Source organism: Acomys minous (assembly GCF_964271855.1).
Source record: "Acomys minous genome assembly, chromosome: 3".
NCBI lineage: Eukaryota > Metazoa > Chordata > Mammalia > Rodentia > Muridae > Acomys > Acomys minous.
In genome coordinates, this window is record NC_140485.1 from 7,420,543 (window position 1) to 7,442,918 (window position 22,376).

The following is a 22,376-nucleotide window of genomic DNA, read 5'->3' on the forward strand; positions in this document are numbered from 1 at the left end:
TAGGCGTATTGATAACTTTCTGGTTCAGTACAAAAACCCTACACTGCAAAACAAAGGTGGAAAGATACCTGACATCAATGCCATGTTTCTAGAAGCCCACACATCCAAATGCAAATATTATACCCATGTACAATACCAAAAAACCTCAGACATGGCAGAAAAGAAAATCAAACACATTTAGGAGACAGGGCAACACATTTCTGCTTGTGTAGGAAGCAGAAAACTAGGAACAGAAAATCTCTTCCTGAAATGTCTGTGAATTATTCCCCAGCACCATTGTACCAGAATAGATTCAAGACCCCGTTTTCAAAAGTAATTTTCACGTATGCTTATTTTGTATCACAATAGTATGATATCATGAAGTAGAAACATTAAGCTATGTTCTTTGATTTTTATGGATTGTTTACCAAATTATGTTTTGGGGTGCTCAAAAATCATATTCTACCATAAAATAATAAACAATAAATAAGATATTTAATTAATTGCACTTGCTTAATTAATGTACCAAACACTACATACTTAATTTTCTCTGAACTTCTCAATGCATGTCACATGCTGATGGTTCTGAGAAGGGCAGTGCCACTGAAAGTGACTAGCTTTGTAGTTTCTAAAGGGTCTCACTGATTCCTGAACTCACTAAGGAACACCTACCAACATGTTCAAGGATGCTATAAACTTTCAGGTCTGAGGATGCCTAAGCAAGAGCACTGCCATGCTGGCCTCTGAATCTGACAAATATATAAGCACATAAAGAATATATATATGTATATATATACACATATACATATATATAGATATATGTATACATATACATATATGAGCTTGTATCTTGTGTGTATCTTTGTGAAACAATATTAAGATGTCTGGTTTTTAGCAGATTTCTAGCAAACACACTGACAAAAATGCACATCCTCAAATTTAATGCCTGCACCTCCTCAAACATTCTTTAAGTGCAGTCTTGGCTTTTAATTCAAACACTAAATTGGTTGAATTCATTATGCACAATGCTTGAATTTAATAGGTATAGTGTTTGAGGATCTCTGATCTCTTCTGGGGGTGGGCATTTCAGAGAAAAGCAGGCTGATATCAGTTAGCAGATGTTGTGTCTTTATCCAGGTTAGCTAAGAACACAGCCTTCCCAAGGACTGTTCTAAAGAGTTCTTCCAAGTGTAATTTCACACTAATTAACAAGAAAGTGATAAGTCAGATATGATTAGACTCTAAGGATAGCAAAAAAGTATACTTTAAGGAGCCAAGCGTTTTTAATATGAGAGATAAGTTTTTAATTTGTAGACAGAAACACCATTGTGCACTTTATTTTGTGGACAGATTAAATCTTAGATCCCATGGTCCAAGTGCGGTCCTTTGTGCTGGCACTAATGGTAATAGCACAGCATCACCTTAATCGTAATGAGTCATTCCTCAGCATCTTCTTCAAGAGGGTGGTTTTGGGCTCCCATATGGGCAACACAGTCCGTGAATGCTCGACTCCCTTATATAGAACAGTGCAGCATTTGCACACAACGCAAACACATCTCGCCATATACTTTAAATCATATCTATGTACGGAGTTGTCATACTGTGTTGCTTAGAGGAATAAAATGGCACGGGAAAAGTCTGCATACCTTCAACACAGATGCAATTTTTCCCAAATATGTTGAACTTTAGCTGGTTAAATCTGTAGAGGCTACATAAATATTTTCATTTATATTTTACACAAAGAAATCTGAGAGTCAAGCTAGGATAGTCACCAAGGTCTCACAGCTGCTGTGATCACAATCCCAAATAAGCTGCAGTTCATAAAGCCTGTAAGATTTTGTCAAAAGAATTTAAAACGTAGGCCAATGAATTAGAAAATAGTAACAAAATTTCTTATATAAAATAAGGTTTATCTGAACTTTTAGATTTAAACCACTGTGTTGGACAAAAGCATTCCAGATTACCAATAATCTTCACATCCTAATCTAGGGTTAATTGTGTTCATTTCCTGGGCCTTTTAGAATATGATCAGGGAAAGTACAGAGCTGAGTTAACTACTATAGTATAACCACCATAATCAGTAGAGAAAATGACAAATGATAACAAATGTAATATTATCATATTAGTTTCCCTTTGCTATTTAACAATCTTTCATCAGTAGTGAATATTAAAAAGCACACTTTTAGCCTAATAGCATATAAAGAATTATACATTTTCTCATAGTTAATCAATTTTAAATACATGTAAGCAAAGCTTTTGAAAAGCTTATTAGTAAAGCCACACTATGAATTATATCCAAATAACCATTTTACCCATAGCATGCAGTGGGTACAAAGTCACCACAGGGAGGAGTTTTGAGCCTGTGTCTCAGAATGAACTTAAGAACCCCCTAAAAACACACTGTAAATACAGTATTGATTTTTAATTCAAACATTAATGTTTGGATTCAATACAGAATGATATGTGAGGAGAACTCCTCTAAAGACTCTTTCGCAGGAAAACAGAGAGCCTTGAATTCTGTAGCTAGCGAGGAACAGCACCTCTCCTAGGGGCTCTGGTGTGAAGGTGTAGGGCTTGCCTAGAATACAAGTATTCAAACACAGGTTTTAATCTCAGCTCCATTAAAAACCAGTATAGAAAAAAAGAAAAAGATGTTTATTTTGTTTGCACCCATATGATTATCATATGATTATGGGACACATACACATGTATTGAAAGGCTATAGCCCATAACTACTTATAGTTATTATGTGTCTCCTAAGATGAAAATGTTTAAACAATGTTTCCTTTGTCCTCCTTTAGTGGATAACAGTGCCCAAGTCTGAAAACAAACAGAGATGTATCTGGCTTGGATCTAGCTTTCTCATTTTTGTACCCTAACATACTTTAAAAATAAAATTCACTTCTGAACTCAGATAGTCCTTAAAGACACCTTAATAATAGTAACAGTATCTCAAGAAAGAAACCGGCCATCCTCTGTGGCACATTCCGTCTCCACTTCTTCACTCGGCTAATTCTCTTGGGGGGCGGGGCGCGGGGAATCAGATCATTTTCACGCAGAGAGCGTGGAAACAGCAACGTGTGCAGCGCTTTGCAGAGACCATATAAACAATGACGTGTGCAGCGTACTCTCACGCTCTTTAACCCCAAGTAGGTCAGATGTGCCACGTGTCACTCACATTGACACAGGAAAGTAGGCTTTGAGGCTTAATAAGCAAATACCCAGGGAGCACGGTAGTTAGTCACGAGGAGGGAAGAGATGGAGAAAGGTAACCACGTGTACTGACGTTTGTTATCATCAAACTGTTTGCTCAGGCAATTTACAGCGGGAGGAAGGAGGAAGGAGGAAGGGATAGAAAAAGGAAGGGGAGGAACACTGGCTGACAAGGACGGGGTGTGAGCTTTACAAAGCAGTCAGGATTTTCAACAGAGAGTGCTGGACAAGTCAACCGTGGACTTCCGCCAGATGCACTTGGGAAGTAACAGTAAGCAAACGCTACACCTGCAGGCATAGGAGGCCTGACTATGATTCAAAAGGGTTGAGCAGGAGCCTAGCCTGTGGAGAGTGAGATATGACTTTCTCACATACTCTGGTGCCTCAACTTTGACCATGTCCCCTGGAGGGGGAGGCCTGGTGGCACTCAGAGGAAGGACAGCAGGTTACCAAAAAGAGACTTGATACCCTATGAACATATACAGGGGGAGGTAATCCCCCTCAGGAACAGTCATAGGAGAGGGGAATAAGGGGAAAATGGGAGGGAGGGAAGAATGGGAGGATACAAGGGATGGGATAACCATTGAGATGTAACAAGAATAAATTAATAAAAAAAATAAAATAAAATAAATAAATAAATAAATAAAAAACAAACAAACAAACAAACAAAAACAAAAGGGTTGAGCTCTCCGTCTAGTGAGGGGCATATGTGAATGCTGTATGTCATCATAACCCTGACACCATGTTAGTGTCAAGGTCACTATGAGGCACAAGTTAGCTAGCTGTCTGCAAACTGCTCCATCTCCCTGCTGCCTCACTCCCCTGCCCTGCTGATGTGGCCCTTGGAGTAGCATTCTGGAGTTGATTGTCCTCTCCTCTCCCGTCCCCCACTCCTTGCATCCCGCCACACAAGGAAGAAAGGCCCCTGGCTCCCAAAGCTGGGTTTGAGAAGCAGAATAGCAGATGGGATTCGGGTTCAGACAGGCTTGGCTTTCAAATTCTGGCTCTACTTTTTGTGCAATGAACTGTTTTTTTGTTTGTTTGTTCGTTTTTGTTATTTGTCTTGTTTTGTTATTGGCTTTTTTTTTTTTAATGTCCTGGGCCTCTGTTACCTGCAAAGTTGGGATAATACTACTAATGCTTAAAAATTGCAATGACATGTTGTTTTACACCCATTCAGCTGGAAAAGGTTAGAAAGAACAAAGCAGCAACTGCTGATGGAAATATGCCTTTTGGAAGCAGCCTTTTGTCTATTAAAACACACACTCCGTAAAGCACTGTTCACATTCCTGGAATCTTTCCCACACAAATAAAAGCACCAGCATATGAGAGTCGATGGGCAAGAGCAGCCATTGCAACACTGTTTGTATGGCAGTAAAAAGGAAAGAAAGTGCTTGCTCATCATAGGAGGATTGCTGAATAAATTATGATACAGCTTTGATGTGAGGCATGGTGTGAGCTTTAATGTAGATGAATTAGATCAGCAGAGAGTGGCTGAGAGGGATTTCCATGAAGTTTTGCTGCTCATGAACAAGTGAGATTCAGAAATGTGTGTAGGATATGAGACAATGTTTATAAATATGCAAACATTTACTTAATGATAGTTAAAATGTCTTAGTTTCCACACGGGCAGCAGGCATACCTTGAAATATCGTAAGTTGATTGACGTACGTTAATGTGAGTATTATAGATTATATAATTCAGGTGCTCTTGTCATTTGTATTTAATATATGATGATGTTGAAGGAGAGAGAGACCAAGTAACGTGCCCATGGTCACACCATTTAGTCAAGTCACAGATGAAATTTAGACTTTAGAAACTGGAAGCCAAGATTAGATGGTTAGGTTTTTTTCTTTTCTGTACTTTACATTTTAAACAATTGGAAGGTGAGAAATTACTAAACAACAGAAAATTGCATTAAAATCAGATTGTATATGTTATATAGTATACTTTATTGATATAAGATTGTGTGTTTGTAATACTCAGAGATACACAAAAGAATGGCTCCCCAATGAAAATATTAATTATCTCAGGGTAGAAAGATTGCTTTTTTATGTTATTCTTTGCCTTTGCATTGTTTGAATGTGCTACAAAGAACATATGTTTTAAAATAGCTCCGTACATTATTAAAAACATTTGAATAAATTTTATTTAGTAGAATTTTCATGCAGAAATGATTGCATTATTTACAAGCGATAAAGAATGTTTCCGGCCTGTACAAAATGTAAAACAGAACCAAGGAACAGTTAACATAGAGATTAGGTGAGTATAGGAAGCTCATTTACTAGGAAATAAAATTAAATGAATTTAGAGGATCAAAATCACGAGTGGAACTTAAAATCTACTTTTATATTTAAAAGGTAATTTCAAACAGACATGCATTGTAGAATATCCTAAGAAATAAAACTTAATATATGTATTTGGCTGCTAAGAAAAATATCTCCGGTTTATATATCAGTGTTTTACAAATGCTAATTTCTGAGAATTCAAATTTTAGGTCATATTTTTCTCTCCTTCATTTGCTTACTTATGTAATAGTCACTATATATAAATGTAAAGTACAAAAATAACTAACCATCTAATCTTGGTTTCCAGTTTCCTAGGTCTAATCCTACTTTTAAAGGCAAGAAAATACATACATGCAATAAAGATATTTTAGCCATTTCACTAGTAAATCAACAAAGGATAAGTAATTTATGCTGAAGAACTGATTATATACAACACACACACACACACACACACACACACACACACACACACACCATCTAAAATGCATGAGCCACATATTTCTGTTATTTATAATGGAGCAAACTGTAAATAACTGAATAATTCAATGCTAGGGCTCTGACAGTGTAAATGGTGGGACACCAGATGATAGAATGCCATACCTCCAATAAAAGTCATGCCTCTGAGGCATATTTAAAGACACGAGAGAATATTCATGGTCTGCTGTTAAATGAAGCAACAGAATAGGCTTTAAAAAAAATGCTCTGCAATTTAATCCTTAAAGGGGAAATCATTACATGATTTTAGTTTCTATAATTTTCTATATGAAAACAGTTTAAAACGAACACATGCTATTCATATAAACAAAAGTACCACAAGCTCACTTAGGTATCACCTGTGGGGGTCACATCAACACAGACTTCCCCCCCTTCCATGCTGTCTTCTCCCTTTCTGTGTCACCGTATTGAGAAATAAGGGACACACTGCAGGGAGATGTAAAGCAGCGATGACAGCTACAGACATGTTGTGTGCCCCAGTTCCTCTCGCTTCGCTGAAGGACCAGGGGCAGCCACCCTCCACCAATGCTCAGTAAGCGTGACAGTGCACGAGTGGGTGAGTGAGAGGCACCCCAGTGCCTTCAGAGCCTCTGTCCATGCAGAGCGAGAGCAGGGTACAGTTTTGTTCCTGCTATGACGGTTACAAGTGTGAAGCCCTCAGGAGGGAACGGTAGATAATAACAACAGAAAATGGGCGAAGAACTTTAGAGAGAGGTGGAGACATTTTGTTTCTCTTCAGCAACTGAGGCAAGAGATAGAGAAAGAACAATTCTGAGCTGGCAGGGCTGGCCAGGCTAACAGTGGCAGAGGTACCATCAATGATCATCTCTTACACTCAGCTCCCTCGAACGTGACCTCAGCTTTCCTCTGTGGCTCTGTTTACCGTGGCTTCTCCCCCCCACCCCCTCACCCCCGCCCCCAGTCATTTTGCCCTCCATGAGGTCTGAAACCAGATTAAAGATTTAGAAATACTTTGTAGGTGACATCCTACCTCATAAATGCCAAATAGCATTGGTGTGACTTTCATGGAGCTCCGAAGGGACACAGCTCAGGTGTGCACCTGGGTATTAATTGATTTTTATTTTAATATGAATGAGCCTATGATTTGGTCTAGTTGACCTTCAGATTCAAATTAGGTACTGATTAAATAATAAGGCAGGTGAATCCGGATGGGTTTCTGCAGCATTTCCTTCAGTCCGGTATCTTGGCAGTGGGTGAGGATGACATATGAAAAACATGGAGACAGCTGGGAGAGCGTGTGCTCCGTGACCTAAGGAGCCAACTATACATTTGGCAATAACATGGACTCTACAGACGTTTCCACCAAAGCACTAGATGTTTGTACATTTGACTCCTGTCTTTCATCTGATTGCTTATATGTTAACTCAAATAGAATTTGCTTTTTCAAAATCTAACATATAAAATCCTTAAAAAAAAAAAAAAAAGAAAAAGAGCATCCTTAATGGTAAAGGGAGCCTGTCTCAACTGATAAGTTCTGGTCCTATTTTGCAAATAATGTCAGAATGCCTGTCCATCACCACAGGGATTTCCCCAGGCCAGCTTTACCTTCAAGTTAATTTCATTTCAGTTCTGGCTCTCATATCTAGCCTGTGTGGATGAGGCGTTCATTAACATTCCTCCTCCTCATAGCTCAACTCAACTCCCACCCACTCGACAGCCGCAATGACTCACTGTGAACGGGTGTCTGGGCTATAGTCTACTGAGATCCGTAAGCAGTGAGCTGTGCCTCGCCACAGTCAGCAGTTACACGGTGTAGGTGTAAGTGGGCAAGCACACCCAGACCCGGTTCCCAGTGGGAAATATGCCTACAGCACTTGAAGAGAATCACTAGTGTAGACAACACTTAGTTTCTAACACTTCTCGAGATTTTTTTTTAACTTTCATATAAATGTTTTCTTCCTTTCTTTTTTTAAAATCCCTTCTGTTTCAAGAATAAAGACAGCCACCTTGTTTTACTTGCTTGCTTTCAACTCCTACATTCTAGAAGATGCTAATTTCCAGCAGAGAGTAAACTCTTAACGAATATAAACCCAGTCATCAGACATGCAGAGCTGCAAATGCGTGAACATGGCCCAAACACGATGGTGTCACTCTGAAAGGAGAACCTGACCATTCCAGACCGTGGGCAGCCAATTCCAAGCCCCAAGAAGATGCTCCTTTAGGAGTGAAGTCTCCAAAAAATCAAGAGAATAAGGGCTCCTTTAGGACCATTGATCAGCAGAAATTGTTCTGCCACTTACACTGAAGAATGTCAGAAGCGCTTCTGTAAGTGATCTTATGACTGTGGAGCTCTGAAATAGCCGTGGTGTCACCAAGGACAGATATTTCTGCATGCACACCAATAACACAAAAGGTTTGAAATGAATCCTGAACACTTATGACTTTCTTTTAACCTCAACTTGACCTCAATCTTGGATGATTTCAATGGAAAACGCTTCCTTAATTCCAGGCTGTGCATCTGTCAATCTTGATGACAGCCTGGCGAGCATCATCAGAGACTGAGCTCTGAACGGATAATCCACTTAAAAACAGTGCCCTTATATGAATGCTATTTCAGAAGAGAAAGACAAAAATCCTCCATCTATATGTTTTACTGTTAATTGAAACCAGATTACATACTAACATAGAGCACAAAACATATGTTTTCCAAATTTAAAAAGTTAATGGAAATTAACAATTTATTTCAGCACAATTCCCTACATTTTCACATTTAGTCTCACAAGGGAACTACATTTGTGATACATGACAATTCTTTGATGGAGTCAGCACCATTAAAAGTCTTATTTTATGAAAATAAGAATCCTTAAAAGTATTCTGAAAAATAATTGATCCTTGCATGAGCAATTAACGGTGTGAGATCCTAAAAGCATCAAGAAATATCACAAGCAGTGTGTTTTATGAAGGTGTGATGTCTCCCAGCTAAACAACTCAACAGCACGAAATCTCAGCTTGAAGCATTCAAATTAGATTTTCCTCCCTCTTGCTTCTTAGACTCTGTCATTCAACCTCATGATGCTTTTACATTTTTATCATAAGCTAACTGATTGAGATGTCTTTTGCATTTTTGTTTTTATTTTGCCTAAAATAAGTAACGTTTCCTATCTTTTCTCTTACAAAATCAGTCTATTTCTCTGTAAAATGACTGAGAGTTTCTCAAGAAACTTCCGAGGAACTCGGACATAAATCACAGTTTTAAATATGTCAACTTTTTTTTTTTCGAAATAAGCGGTACCTGAACATACGAAAAATGGCAATAAACAAAAAGAGATCATCTAAGATTACAGCAGTATGGTGGACCTGGTGTTGGTCCAAGTCAGCTCTCCTTTGGGAGGAAACAGGTATTTTTCCAGGTAGCTGTACATGCTGTCCATTTTTGGCTTCTTCAATAACCTCAAAAGAAAGTGACTGTTTTACCCAAGACCACACCCATCCCTTCCAGGGTAGCCAGCCCTAGAATCCATGGCAGGGTTTTCTTGCCCACTGTGGTTCACGGGCAGGGCTTCCCACAATGGTAGCTGGCATCGATCCCTCTGACAGTGCTCTGGCACCTCCCCATCAGCCAGTTCTGTTCCCTTCCCTTTTCCATTAAAGAAGTTGATTTCTAGTCTCTCTCCGATAAACAAGTCACTTCTGAATAATCTATCTTGCTCTGTCTTCTAGAAAGTCGGATCTATATGAGGGCCAGAGAAACAGCAAGGAAACTGACCTGCGTCGTGTTGTTTTGTGAGGTAGACATTATCTTCTGAGCATGTGTGGTGTGTGTGTGTGTGTGTGCGTGTGTGTGCACATAGGTGTGTGGAGGAGACCAAAGGAGGTCATGCAGCATCTGCCTCTATCAGTCATATTCTCTTGAGACAGGGTCACTCACCTAATCTGGAGTTGGCCCGGCAGATAGCAAACCTCAGTGACCTGTGGTCCTCACATGGCAGCGCTGGGGTTATAGGTGTGCCTCTATATAGGTTAGCGGGACTTAGTGGGGTTTTGTTTCTCTCATCATTTTCTAGTTTTTGAGACAGTTTCATGTAGCCTAGACTGGCTTTAGGTTTGAAGTGTAGCTGATGATGCTGGCTTTGAATTCCTAATCTTCTGGCCTGGGACTCCTGAGGGGTATGGTTACAGGCCTGAGACATAACCAGTGGCTCAGGCCCATGCGACCTGAATTCAGCTCTCCCCGGGCTTTCACAGAATGCACCTTTACCCACTGTTTCATGCTCCAGCCCCAAGGTAGACACTCTTCTTCCCTTCATCACAAAAGAAAAAAAAAATGACGTACAGAGAAGTTCTACTTACCACTTAATTTGTTCACAACTTGAATTCTCTCTCAGAGGTTAGCGAAGTAGCTGGTGACAGAGCTAGGATCAAGTCCCATGCATATAACCCAAGTATTCATACTCATCAACTGGCTCACCGGGCAAAGCGGCAGGGAACTAAAGATGCCATTAAGCGAGTATTACAGTTTTAAGACTATTTTGACTTCCTCCACAGACTCAAAGAATGGCGAGTCTTAGTGGGAATGGGTACCAGTTTTCACCCCATCTCAGGTTGAAGAACTGGACTCAAAGTATACACGGAAGTTCTAAGTAGCTGCTTTGGTTTACAAGACAGCTTATTTATGCCTTATAGTATGATATACAAGACACGTATTTGTTCAAATGTAATAGTCTAGTCTGGCAGTCGCATGAGGTTTTAGTAGCTTCTAATGACAGATACCAATACTATTACTTATGGGAAGACTTTCCCACCAATCAGGAGGGAGAGGAGAGAGATAGAAAGACCCATTTTTATTTTCCTTATGTTTTGAAGGCAATTTGCATCTGTTTCATGGTACTTATCTCTAAAAAAAGTAAAAACTTCTTCTAATTATATTTTTCTTCTTGGTTTACTTGGGTCAACAAAATTTTCTCTTAGTGATTGTCCATACAATTGTGGCCTTGCCTCGTTTATTTTTATGGATACCTTTTGACCATTTCTCCCTTGGGCCATAGGGCCTCTGGTAGGGGTTTCTCAATGCTACTATGTCAATTTTATGCCTGATGAATAGCTATAAATAGCAGAATTGACAAATTCTTCTGCTTCGGATGAACATTTTCCTCTAACCACACTTTCTCTGCTCCGGCTCTTATTTTATAAACATTATTTTTAGAGGAACAAATGTATGTATATATATATATATATACATATATACACACACACACATAAATTCTGAAGAGGCTCGAAATGGAATGGAGCTGAGTGGGAGGGATCCTTGTGTTCAAAATAGAGGTGCTTATGAGAATTACATTTATTCACTGCATCAGTTTCCCACATAAACAAAACCTACACAGTTTACTTTCAAGGGTCTGTGAAGTTTAGATGTGGTCTCTTACCTTCATCTTTATGGACTTCAGCTTTGTCTTCAGAAGCAGGGCTGGGCACAGGCGTGGTGCTGACACCATCTATAAAACAGGAAGACAAGCCTCAGGCTTAATACAGGCTGTGGCTTTCCTTCCCCACAGCTCCCTCCCAGCCACCAGTGAGAATGTCAATGTCCTTCACACACCAAATGGTCTTGCAGGGTCAGAGGGTTGTGATGCATTTAAAACAAAAACAAAAACAGAAACAAAAAAAAAAAAACTAATGCAGCATAAATCTTCACATGAGACAGAGGCCAGGGAACTATAAAATGTACTCTGTAGAAGACTTGTTTGTTGGCCATAGAGTGGCAACAACTCCGGTAGCATTTTGCTTCCTCCACAATTCTCAAAAATGAAGTACTACTTTCCTTTGTGACGTGTGCTAACCTATATCCATGCAGGTCTCTACAAGGTGCCTCGGGGCTTGTGATGTTTCTAAAAAGTTTGCTTTTGCTAATCTCAGCACTTCTATGGGTGGGCAATCCCCTTGGCTTCCCACCTGGACAGAGTGGTTCTACGGCTCTCAGCACTGTGGTTCAGGAGAAGGGGACCACTCAAAGTAAGGCACCCAGAGACATGCAGGGATTTCATGTCACCCGGTTATACAATGGAGGCCAAGGACAGGGAGGACTTTGCCCTTCTCACAGTACCAGTTAAGGCCAGTCACAGCTGACCTCCCTTCTGGTCTCATCGGAACCATCGGGATTTGACTCATGTTTGGCCTCCGTAATGCTAGATAATTAGCTACTACAATAAAAACTGCACAATTAGGACACAGGAACTTGTGAAAGTCATGTGACAACTGGTAAAAACAATATATATACATTTTTTTTCTTATAGCTATCCAGTCACAGGCTTGAAGATAAAATACACATTTCAAGGAAAATTTCTTACTTCCTAGCATCTCATTTGTCTATTATACATGGTTGTTAGTTTTAGGTTGCATCTCTATTGGAACAGACGATAACATCTCTGGAACGTAGATAAAGGCAGGGGGTGGATTACTTTCTTTTGTCAGGCATCAATTGCTTTTAACTTAAAAGACAGGGGGGTGGGCAAAGACCATTAGCCTTCCCTTACTGTCGCATGCTTTCCCATTTTCATTTCCCTTCAGAGCAAAACTGCCCGAAAAAAGTTATCCCTACTGCCCTCCATGTCTTCACTGTTGAAGCCCAGCATAAGCTCTAAGTGCTTTCCCAGAATTCTTCCTCACTCCCTCACCTAAGGGGCTGAGTCCTTCTGTGTCCCTCCTTTGCAAACCTGAGGCTTGTCAGCCACACTGCTCCTGCACTGTTCTCTTTCCCTTCCTTTTACTTGCCATCCTCCTGCCTCACTCTGCCTCTTAGGTATCAGCACTTTCAACTTCATTTCTTCCTGTCCATCTGATTGACTTCTCAATAGTAGTTCCCAGTCCCTTCCCTATTCATTTGAAGACATGCCATTGTCCAGGATGCGTCTGCCTGTCTTGACAGGGGTCTAGAAGTCAATGATGTCCCAGCTCCTTGGCCTTCGGCATTTGGATATTCTTTTTTCTGATTTGCTTTTTATTCTAGGCTTTGCCTATACCCTATATATCAGTGTCTCCTAAACCCGATCTGTGTTCGTCATCTCTCCCTAATATGAACTTGTTTATTTAATGTGACACCCCATATGGCTGTCTATGCATATTTTCAATTTTATTGATGCAAAAATGAAATGATTAACTTTTCCAACAAAAACGTCTTTCATGGATCAGTTGAGTGTTACTATTGCCCGGCAAGACAACAAAGCTATACTTCAGGGACTAACATGGGATTCCTCTCTCCCCAATATGTCCTACTCAGCCCTTCAGCTGTGTACCCTATTGCTTCTTTCTAGAACCTGCCACATTTCGGTCCTTCTGTCTCTATTTGTAGAACCCTCTGTCATTGCTCCTGTTGTCTTCTACTGCAACTTCTTTGACCCATTTTCACTCGTAGGCAAAATGAGCTCATAGATTGTTTATTTAAATTTTCCTATTAAATTCTTTCTGCAGTAAAGCCAAAGTGCACGCTGTCAGGCCCAATCTGCTCCTGTGGCTTCTTACCAGATCTCATATTCTTTTGAGCTCCCTCTATCTAGAATGGTCTTTCTCCACCTCAGCATTCAGAGCTTACTTTAAGCAACCCTCCCTCAGGGAGTCTTCCTTAGAGCTGCCCTCTATGGCTTACCCTGATTTCACCTCCTCCTCCTCCCCCTTGCTAAGCTGCCTGAACTATCGCATAATTTATCCTTTGTATTTGTTTATTGTTTGTTTAATCAACAGACTATATACTTCAGGAAACTATGGATGCGGTTTTAAGAACTAGATGCAATGTTTGCCATGCAGTGCTGGGCAGGCAACCAACTTTCGATATATATTTATTATTGATTTCTTGATAAAAAACCAAATGCAATTGTATTTGGTTTGATATGACAGCTGTCAGAACTTGTAAATAAATTATGCTATTTTAAGATAATATTTTTCCATCATGTGGAAGAGACCTGCAGAGTTATCTAATCAGCATTGGAACTGCAAACTATATCGAATGAGACCAATATATTTTTATTTTGGAAACTAACAGCAGGTCAAGAGGCTTTAACAACTAAAACCATGTGTTCAGTTGTTATGTTGTCTAATTAGAGAAGGCTGCGAAAGGACAACGTGAGTGGAACAACATCTAGTGACATTGGCCACAATCCTAAGTGAACCTTGCTGCTGGGCTCTGTCATCCCACTGTCTTGGATAAGTGGAGAGGAGCCACCAAGGAAGACAGGCAGAGGCTGCAGTAAAAGGCTGGGAGGAGCCATATTGAATGGTAATCCACTCATATCCAAGAGTAGAGAAGGCTTACACTCTTCCTCTCTGACCTCACAAAACCAAAATGAAACTATCAGAACCCAATTGACTCAGGGGGAATGGATGGATGGATAAAACACTGAGGGGTGTGTGTGTGTGTGTGTGTGTGTGTGTGTGTGTGTGTGTGTGTGTGTACAGTGATGGGAGAAAATCAATGTTCATAAAGACAGCTTGGAACAGAACACTAACCACCAGGTCAGGGCCACAACTGCCCACAGGTGGCTGACTAATATAAGCCATCTCTGAACAGGAAAAACAGTGACAGCTTTTCATGGAAGCTCCATATTCAACACAGCGTAATGGTGTGGGGGTAGTGGGTAGGGACCACTGGACAAGTACCAGAAACTCGTTCTGGTCAGAGGAAAAGACCAGATGGCCCAGGGACAGGTACACAGGGTTCCCTGCCTCACTTCAGTGCTTCCCCTGATTTGCCTTCTTCAAGTCCATCTTCCACATTAATAATAAAAGTTCTCCTTCCCTCAAAAGAAGTTCCGAGAGCAATGGAGAAGTCCTCAGCAGAAAACGGATCACATTACCTGGTTTAATTCTGCAAGCCCAGCATATGGACCAGGATGTGGTTGGCACAGGAGACAGAGCCGCCACTTTAAAAACATGCTCCCGGTAGAAAAGGTCTCAATAGAACAGGGAAAAATAACTTGGAGATTGAAGGGAAAATGGGATATTTTTATTTTGGCAGTGGTGCTGGAACCCATATGATTGTGGCTATTATCTCTTAAAGGAGAACATTCATGAACACAGAAATGAGTGGGGGGAGGTGATAACTCCAACATGATTTCAGTCCCTTTTGCACCTTAAGGGGTATTTTTATTATGCTGAATTTATCATGGCCAGTGTAGCATTTGTAAACAGCCAACAGATACAGTGACTTTTCTTAACAGGAGTGATATCACGAAGGTCTTTGATCTTACTGTTAACTGTTGGGAGTGAGATGTTGGTCAGGCTCTATGGCACCTTCTACGTCAGGCAGAGAAATAGCCGGACACGGGGCTCTTCAAAATTAAATGCAAGAGAGTATAAGACATCCAATTTAGTATGAAGAGAAAGCTCTTTCTCCATTTTCTTCAAGTAGTTCTAATTTCATTTTTTTTCCTTTCTCTAAATTTGTTCATTTTGACCTGATCTAAGACATCAAAGCTCTGGTTTGGTGCTTTCAATCTTGGCCCACAGTTCTTAGTGACCTACTAGGCAATGTGTTATAGAAAGGAAATGGAACTGGTGAACGAAATGATCACTAAGAGTGTGACATTCTGCATGGGAAGACAGACAACTCAGAGTTAATGGAACTGGAGAGACGAAAGAACACTGGGGTTAATCAGGTGAAAAGGCATAAGCATTTTCAGGCAATAACATTGAGTGAAGTTGTTGTTCACCTCTGTGGATGAGGCCTAGGAGACTCCTCAAAAGAAACCTGAGCCCACCTGCTTCTTGGCTCTGCCCTTCCATTTCTTCCGCAGTTTGCTTTTCCTCTGGACCACTTTCATCTTTCAAGAAAACCACAGGGGGAGAGAAAAAAAATCAAGTTAATTTATGAAATATCTCTTTATGGCTAATATGCAACACTGAAATTAATTGCAACCAATGTAGCATGACTCCCCAAAAGTACGGCAGAGAGACGAATCAGAGGCAGGAAGCAGAATCCCCCACACAAACAGGTGGATTTACACTGGTCCCTTCTTCCAGGAAGTGCTACAGGTAAACTAAATAACATCCACTCAGCATCGCTGGGCACATCGCTCTCTTCACTGGCAATGGCCAAAGATGCTGAGCATGTTTCACTTCCAACCCTCTTTTCCGCCTTGAATCAAGTCACATGCTCCGTGTAAGGAGCTTGGCTGATTTTCTGTGCCTTTTATGTTTTTGTTAAATATGTGCTTCCAAAATTTTTATTTTCATCTGTCTTGTATATGACGATCTAACACATCAATGCTTTTTTTTTGTCCTGAATGTATTATGTTGGTCAATTGTATAACTCTGAAAAAAATAAATAGGCAGTCGCAATGGAGGCTGGCTACTTGCAACTAATTATTTTTTGGCCTTAAAATATGTTCTATATCTGTGAATTCACAGCAGAGATAATATACTCCCAAGGGCAAGTAAAGGCCTAATTTTGTAATTAATTTTTGGGGAGCTCTCCAAAACACTTTTGTGGGAAGGGAAATATAAGTTATTATGTTATATAAAGACACAGGAACAGAACATAAAATGTAGTTATATACAGAAAACTGAAAATCAGAAGTTACCGAGACTCAAATGACCATAAGGCCTTCTCTCCAGGAGCAGCAGCTGTCTCCTTTCTGTGTGATTGCGATCTGTGCTGTCTTGTTAAACCAAGGGAATAAGTGGGATTCATGTCCTGAGACTTCTGAGCTGCCTCAGAAGGACAGTTCCTGCTTTCTCCTTTGGGAAAGGCAGCCATAACTGCAATGCAGCCCAGGCTGAAATCCCCTGGACAGAGGGGACAGAGGGGGACATAGAATCAAGTGCTGAGGAGACAGACATGTGAGGTAGAATCTTCTACCTCATCCCAGCTACCTGTAGAATACAGAATGGCCATCTTAACCAACCTCCCAGGGGAGAAGGCTCACCAGGCCCTCTCAATCCTGGCCCATAAGTACATCCAAGCCACCAACACTTCTCTGCTGCTTAGTGTGTTTTGAGTACCACCACCAGCTTCTGGTCAGTCTTTCCTGGTTTGCCTTGACTTGGGCTTTGGAGACAGGGTTTCACCCTGTGCCCAGTCTGGCCCTGACCTGGCAGCGCTCCTGCTTGTATCTCCCGTGTGCTGGGACGGTGGACATGTGCTGCTCCTGTCTCAGCGTCACTACTGGCTCCTAACACAAAGGCAGGTGCATGAAAATACTCCCCACAGGGCGCCCTGACTGGTATGAGATGAAACAATAACCTAGACCAGGCAGAGAAGCATTTAGTCTGGAAAAAAACAAAAAACAAAAAACCAAAAAACCAGTCCATTGGACAGCTTCCACTCTGGGCAAGACCGCAGTCAGTGAATACCTAAATATGTGCAGAACGCACTCAGTCTGCTTAGCTCGGGAGGGACACAGAACAATTTTGAATATGAGAAGCTGGGGGCTTCTCTGTGGGCTCTTTTTAAAAATCCCCTGCAGTAAGTGTCATATTTAAAAGCTCCACGCAGCACCTGCCGTGTTTTCTATTGAGATTCTCCATGAGGGTGACAGCACTGTTCTTTGGTTTTTTTTTTTTTTTCCTTTCTCTTGGGAGGAAGTAGCCATCATGGCTGTCCTTGTTCCCTTAATAAGGCCAAGCTGGTGGAAGAGCACGTGCCAAAAATGTAGCCAATATTTCGCCCAGTCCTCCCTACCAAATGGGCTGAGTCAAGCAGGAGAAAAATCTGCCAGCTCTCCTCCAACAGACAGACTTCATAGCACAGATTTCACAATAGGGCTGAAGTCTGTAGGTGAGAGGCTGCCTTTCAAATTAGTCTAGTTCCCATGTCCCTTAAAGAACGAGGGCAGAGAGCATCCTTAACAGGAAGACAGGCAGGGAAAGAAACAAGTCTTGGGGGTGCAAGGATCGGTTTCCGGCAGTTTTATATGCACAAAAAGGTAATTCACATTCAGGTCCCCAAACCCAGCACTTTCCCCGCCAGGGGTTTACTTGGCAGGTGGTCCTGGGTTTTCTCTGCCTTTTCCTGCGATCCCTAGCACTCCCTAACACAGACATCCCTGAGGCACGCTTTTCTTCCCTATTTTGAGTCTCAGCTGTAATTTTCTACCTGGGTATTTCTGCTCTTGGGACGCTAGCTTAGGAATCGCTTGGCATGTTTATCGTGGAAGAAAGGTATTCTAGAAGTAGGCTGGGTTTGCCATTTAAGGAGCACGCACGCTCTCAGCTGAAAAGGTTAAGGGTTTTTTTTTCAATTTCAAGGACAATTCCCGATCAAGTCCAGCAGGGGGCGCCAACGCAGAAGGCTTGCTTTCAAAGCCCAATGAGCACTCTTGGGCAATTAGATTAGCGTGCCTCTCACTATCGCTTAGATGGACTTCTGGCTGCTTTCTATCTTTCGTCCATTTTAAATGCTTCCAACGAGTGAGATCCTACTGAAAACGCGGGTCTCTGCCTGTGTGTGTTGGGGTGGGGTGGGGGTGGGGTCTCCACACGGACTCACATTACTTAGTTACTCCTAAGTGTTTGGTGAATAGCACTTTGGTTTGTCCATCTTCACAGGAAACATATAAACAATAAAAAAAAATTAAGTAGGGGTAGAGCATATAAACTTGTGGTTTCTAGAAGGGATTTTAAAAGGGTTACAATAAATATGAAGCAATACCTACAGCGAAGTACAGGGCATTTTGCAAGTTTAAAAAAAAAATGCCACACAAAAGCTAAAGTCTCCCAGTTAATACCCACTCAGGATCATATATTCACTTGAGATAATAAATTTCCGCAGCTTTTATGTTGTGTGTAATGTGACATTTTACTGTCCCATGATAAAAAGCAGACTATCCAGTAAGAATTTTGCTGCTGTATCCTTCCTACTTCCTCAGTATTATTTCTGACCCTCAATCTTTGGAACCCATATTTATTAAGCATGTGCTATATGCAAGAACACATTTCATGAGGTTTACGTGAGTAAAATGAACGGGCCCTCCAGCAGAATGAATTCTTATGAGAAGGAGTCTGTCACCCGCTGGGCCGTGAACAGGAGTGCCGCGTGTGTTTAACTCTTTACTGAGGGAGGATGGCAAGGCAGAATCCCAACATTATGGCCACAAGGTGTTACCTTGATATTTTTAGTTCCTTTCACAAGCTGTGTATAGGAACAGGATGAGAAAGAGAAATCAATCGGGTTAAGTCTGTGGCTGCTACTCAGGGAGCCTTTTCTTACACAGGTCTCCAGACTTTTAGACGCAAACAAATCAGTTCAGAAACAGCAACTTACAGACCAAATTCTTGGTCCTAAATCTTCAGTTTCCTGTAACAGTATAATGATACATCGGTGTCCTCGCTCTGTGAGTGGGACGTACTTACTCTCCAATGACGTTGGGCTAAGCCACGTGACTTCCCTTGGACAGCGGAATACAGGAGGAGAAGACATGAGCAATACTTAAATGTGCCGCGTAGCTAGATTTGTGTCCTAGGCTCCCACCATTCGTCCTGGGGAGAAGATGCTTTTGCGGCTCCTCATTGAAAGAGGACAAGAAGCAGGTATTGCAGCCTTCAACCCAAAGTAGTGGAGTCTGAGGCCAAGATAAAGTAATTCATATTTCAAAATAGAACCACCTAGCGGGCGGCGGAGGGGGGCAGGGTTTGTCCTAGCTTATATCAGTGAACAACCTTCAACCTGCAGACCCAGGCTCTCCTGAGCATAAGAAAAAAATAGCTTCTTGTAAGTAACTAGAAGAGTCGGGACAGCTTATGACGTTATTATTGTTGTAAGTGACTGATAATAGGTGAGTAATACTTATATAATAAACATACATATAATATGTTTTTCTTACTAAATGCTGGCACTCTTTTTGTGTATGTTGTAGGTATTTGTATATATTCCTTTGTGTGTGTGTGTGTGTGTGTGTGTGTGTGTGTATGAATGTATGTGTGTATGTGTATGTATGTGTGTGTGTGTGTGTGTGTGTGTGTGTGTGTGTGTGTGTGTAGAAGCCAGAGGTCCATCAACTGTGGGTATCCTTTGAAACCACTCCTCCTCTATTTTTTTAGGTGTGTTTGTGTCTATGAAATGGTATATCTATACATGTATGTGCAGAAAAGGGCACTCATAAAGGTGGTCAGAGGCCAGAAGATGTCAGGTGTCTCACCCTAGGACTCTCTGTTTTTCTGCACTGAAATAATGCCTCTCACTGGGCAGCCAGCTGGTAAGCTCCAGTGACTCTCCCGTCACTGACCCTGCATGGCCTATGTGGCCACGTCCAGCTGTTTGTGTGGGCATCAGAGCTTTGAACTCAGATCCTCGTGCTTGTGCAGCAAGTGTTCGCTCCCTGGTCCCCACTCACATCACTTATTGATTGATTCAGACACGCTCTCTCATCCATCTACACTGGCTGGCCACAAGCCCCTGTGATCCTCCTTAGCAGGAGTCCAGGCATGTACTGCTGCCACTGCATTTCTTACAGAAGCTTCCATGGCAGGTCCTTAACCAACAGAGCCCCCAGTTAGCACTCTCTTATGTGTGAGGAACTCAGTCTTGCCCGGATTTTGTTTTCTTCTCATCTATATTTTCACGTCACACATTTCAAAATTGTCTAGAAACACACATTTGGAAAAGAGATGTGGTTACCTAAGAGAGAAATGGTCCTAAAGAGTGTTACTGCCATTGGTGTGACACTGTTTATGCTGCGTTTAGCTATATTGCTACGTGGGCAACACCTAGCATGTGTTCATTGCTGGCTTCCTTCTTCCCAGTTTGAAAATGCTCAAAGTAGAGTATTAAATGTAATTCTTGTAACAAGGTCCAGAAGTGGGCGTGATCACAGTACTTTGTGTAGGACTGTCCCAGCTAACAGCCGTTGCAAAGGGCCCTGAGGTCAATCAGTTATCGCCTCCCTGGAAAAGCAGCTAATATTCATTGTCTGAATATGATGGTTACATTTCGGGAAGACAAAAATGTACAAAATTATACTTTAAAATTTCAGCTGAGGGATGAAACTACTATCTTTGATGAATTTTCTGAAGTAACGAAGAACACAAAGATTCCAAGCTTTTCTTTTTGACGCTCAAACCAGGTTGGTCCAATACTACAATTCTGAAATTTTGTCTTTCAATACTTTATGCATTGGTATAACATGCCATTAATATAAATATTGATATTTTTGCAATTTTTTACATTAGAATACTTTTAAACAGTGAGAAAGGCAGGAGGGAGTTTCTTTTTGTTTTCAGTCTGAAACACTAGAGAATGAACTGCAGACGTAACCGTCCCTTTATTACCCCGTCCACTGTGAACAAGTTCGTGTGAGCTTCATACACAAAGCCCACTCTCTTCCTGACCCACAACACAACCGCCAAGACCTGGAAACGAACACAGACGGCACTGCCCTTGGCCAAGCCGCGGCTCACACCCGGGTTACACCAACTTCCCCAGCCATCCTCTCCAGCCACCTAGGAGTACCTACAGCAGGTCCCTGTTGTATTCCCTTGATCTCCGCCCAACTCTGCTCAAGTCTGGTGCCCAACATTTATTCCCTCACCGGATGTCTTAGTAAAGTGAGAACATCCACCGCCGGTCTAGACTGGAAAGACAGGAAGGAGGAGTGAGGACAGAAGGAATAGAGAGAAGGGGAGAGGGAAGACTAAGTCCAAAGCAATAAACTCTTGGTTCTGGGGGTGACACCAGCTGCTTGATCTGTCTTAGTGAGAAGCCTCCAAGTTGGCTGACCCCTATCGATGGGAATGCTTGCCATTCAGGAAAGATCAAGAGGCGTCCACCTGTGTGCTCTCCAAGCTGTGGTTCGCATCAGCTGTTGCCTGCTAATCCTCCTTTTATCACCTATGTGCTGGGCTACCACATGCTCCCCTGAACCGCACAACACTCCAACTCTTCTATTCTCCACTTTTACAGATAGAGAGATGGAGGTGGTAGAAATCAGGTAACTGCCCTGATTTAGCCGAGATCATTTAGACCTGACACAGCTCAGATTACTACAAAGCTCGGCTTTTCTCTTGCCTTGATCCCTTGCTGGATTCTTGTGGCCTGTGTGGGAATGGTTGCTGTACAGTGGGTGTCTGCATCCCCCAGTGGTCCACGTGGCAGTCCCCAGTGTGGTGATGAGGCAGTGCACTCTTCAAGAGGTGGAGCAGACCAGAAGGTGATGGGATGTGGGATGTGGCAGAAGGGATCAATGTGTTCTTGAGGCTTCCTGTCAGTTTCTGCAAGACGTTGTCTCCCTATCCAATCATCTCTTTCCCATGCATTGGGCCATTGGGAAGGTCATAACCAGAGTACAAAACAGATGGGAATGCCCATAGGCATTTGAACCCTAGGCCTTCAAACTGTAGGCTAAATAACCCTTTTTCTAATGAAGTACCCAACCTTTAGTATTTTGTAACAACCCTTTGATATAGAGGTGCTCCTTGACTCAGCACCTAGTGTGGTACCTTAAATCAAGAAGGAGC

At 41.6% G+C, this 22,376-nt stretch overlaps 1 protein-coding gene across 4 annotated transcripts in view; it reads right to left on the minus strand.

The window, feature by feature from the left end:
* The window catches only part of MACROD2 (mono-ADP ribosylhydrolase 2), a 1,913,815-nt gene that overhangs the window by 112,287 nt on the left and 1,779,152 nt on the right, over window positions 1-22,376 (minus strand). For 2 of the 4 annotated variants that reach the window (XM_084774709.1, XM_084774708.1), the window contains exons 12-13: window positions 15,686-15,748; window positions 11,363-11,431 (exon numbers count right to left, since the gene is read on the minus strand). In XM_084774709.1, coding sequence (XP_084630835.1) covers window positions 11,363-11,431; window positions 15,686-15,748 — 132 coding nt within the window. Of the gene's footprint in view, window positions 1-11,362; window positions 11,432-15,637; window positions 15,749-22,376 lie in introns of all 4 variants that reach the window. The other 2 variants (XM_084774707.1, XM_084774706.1) reach the window with 1 other exon arrangement.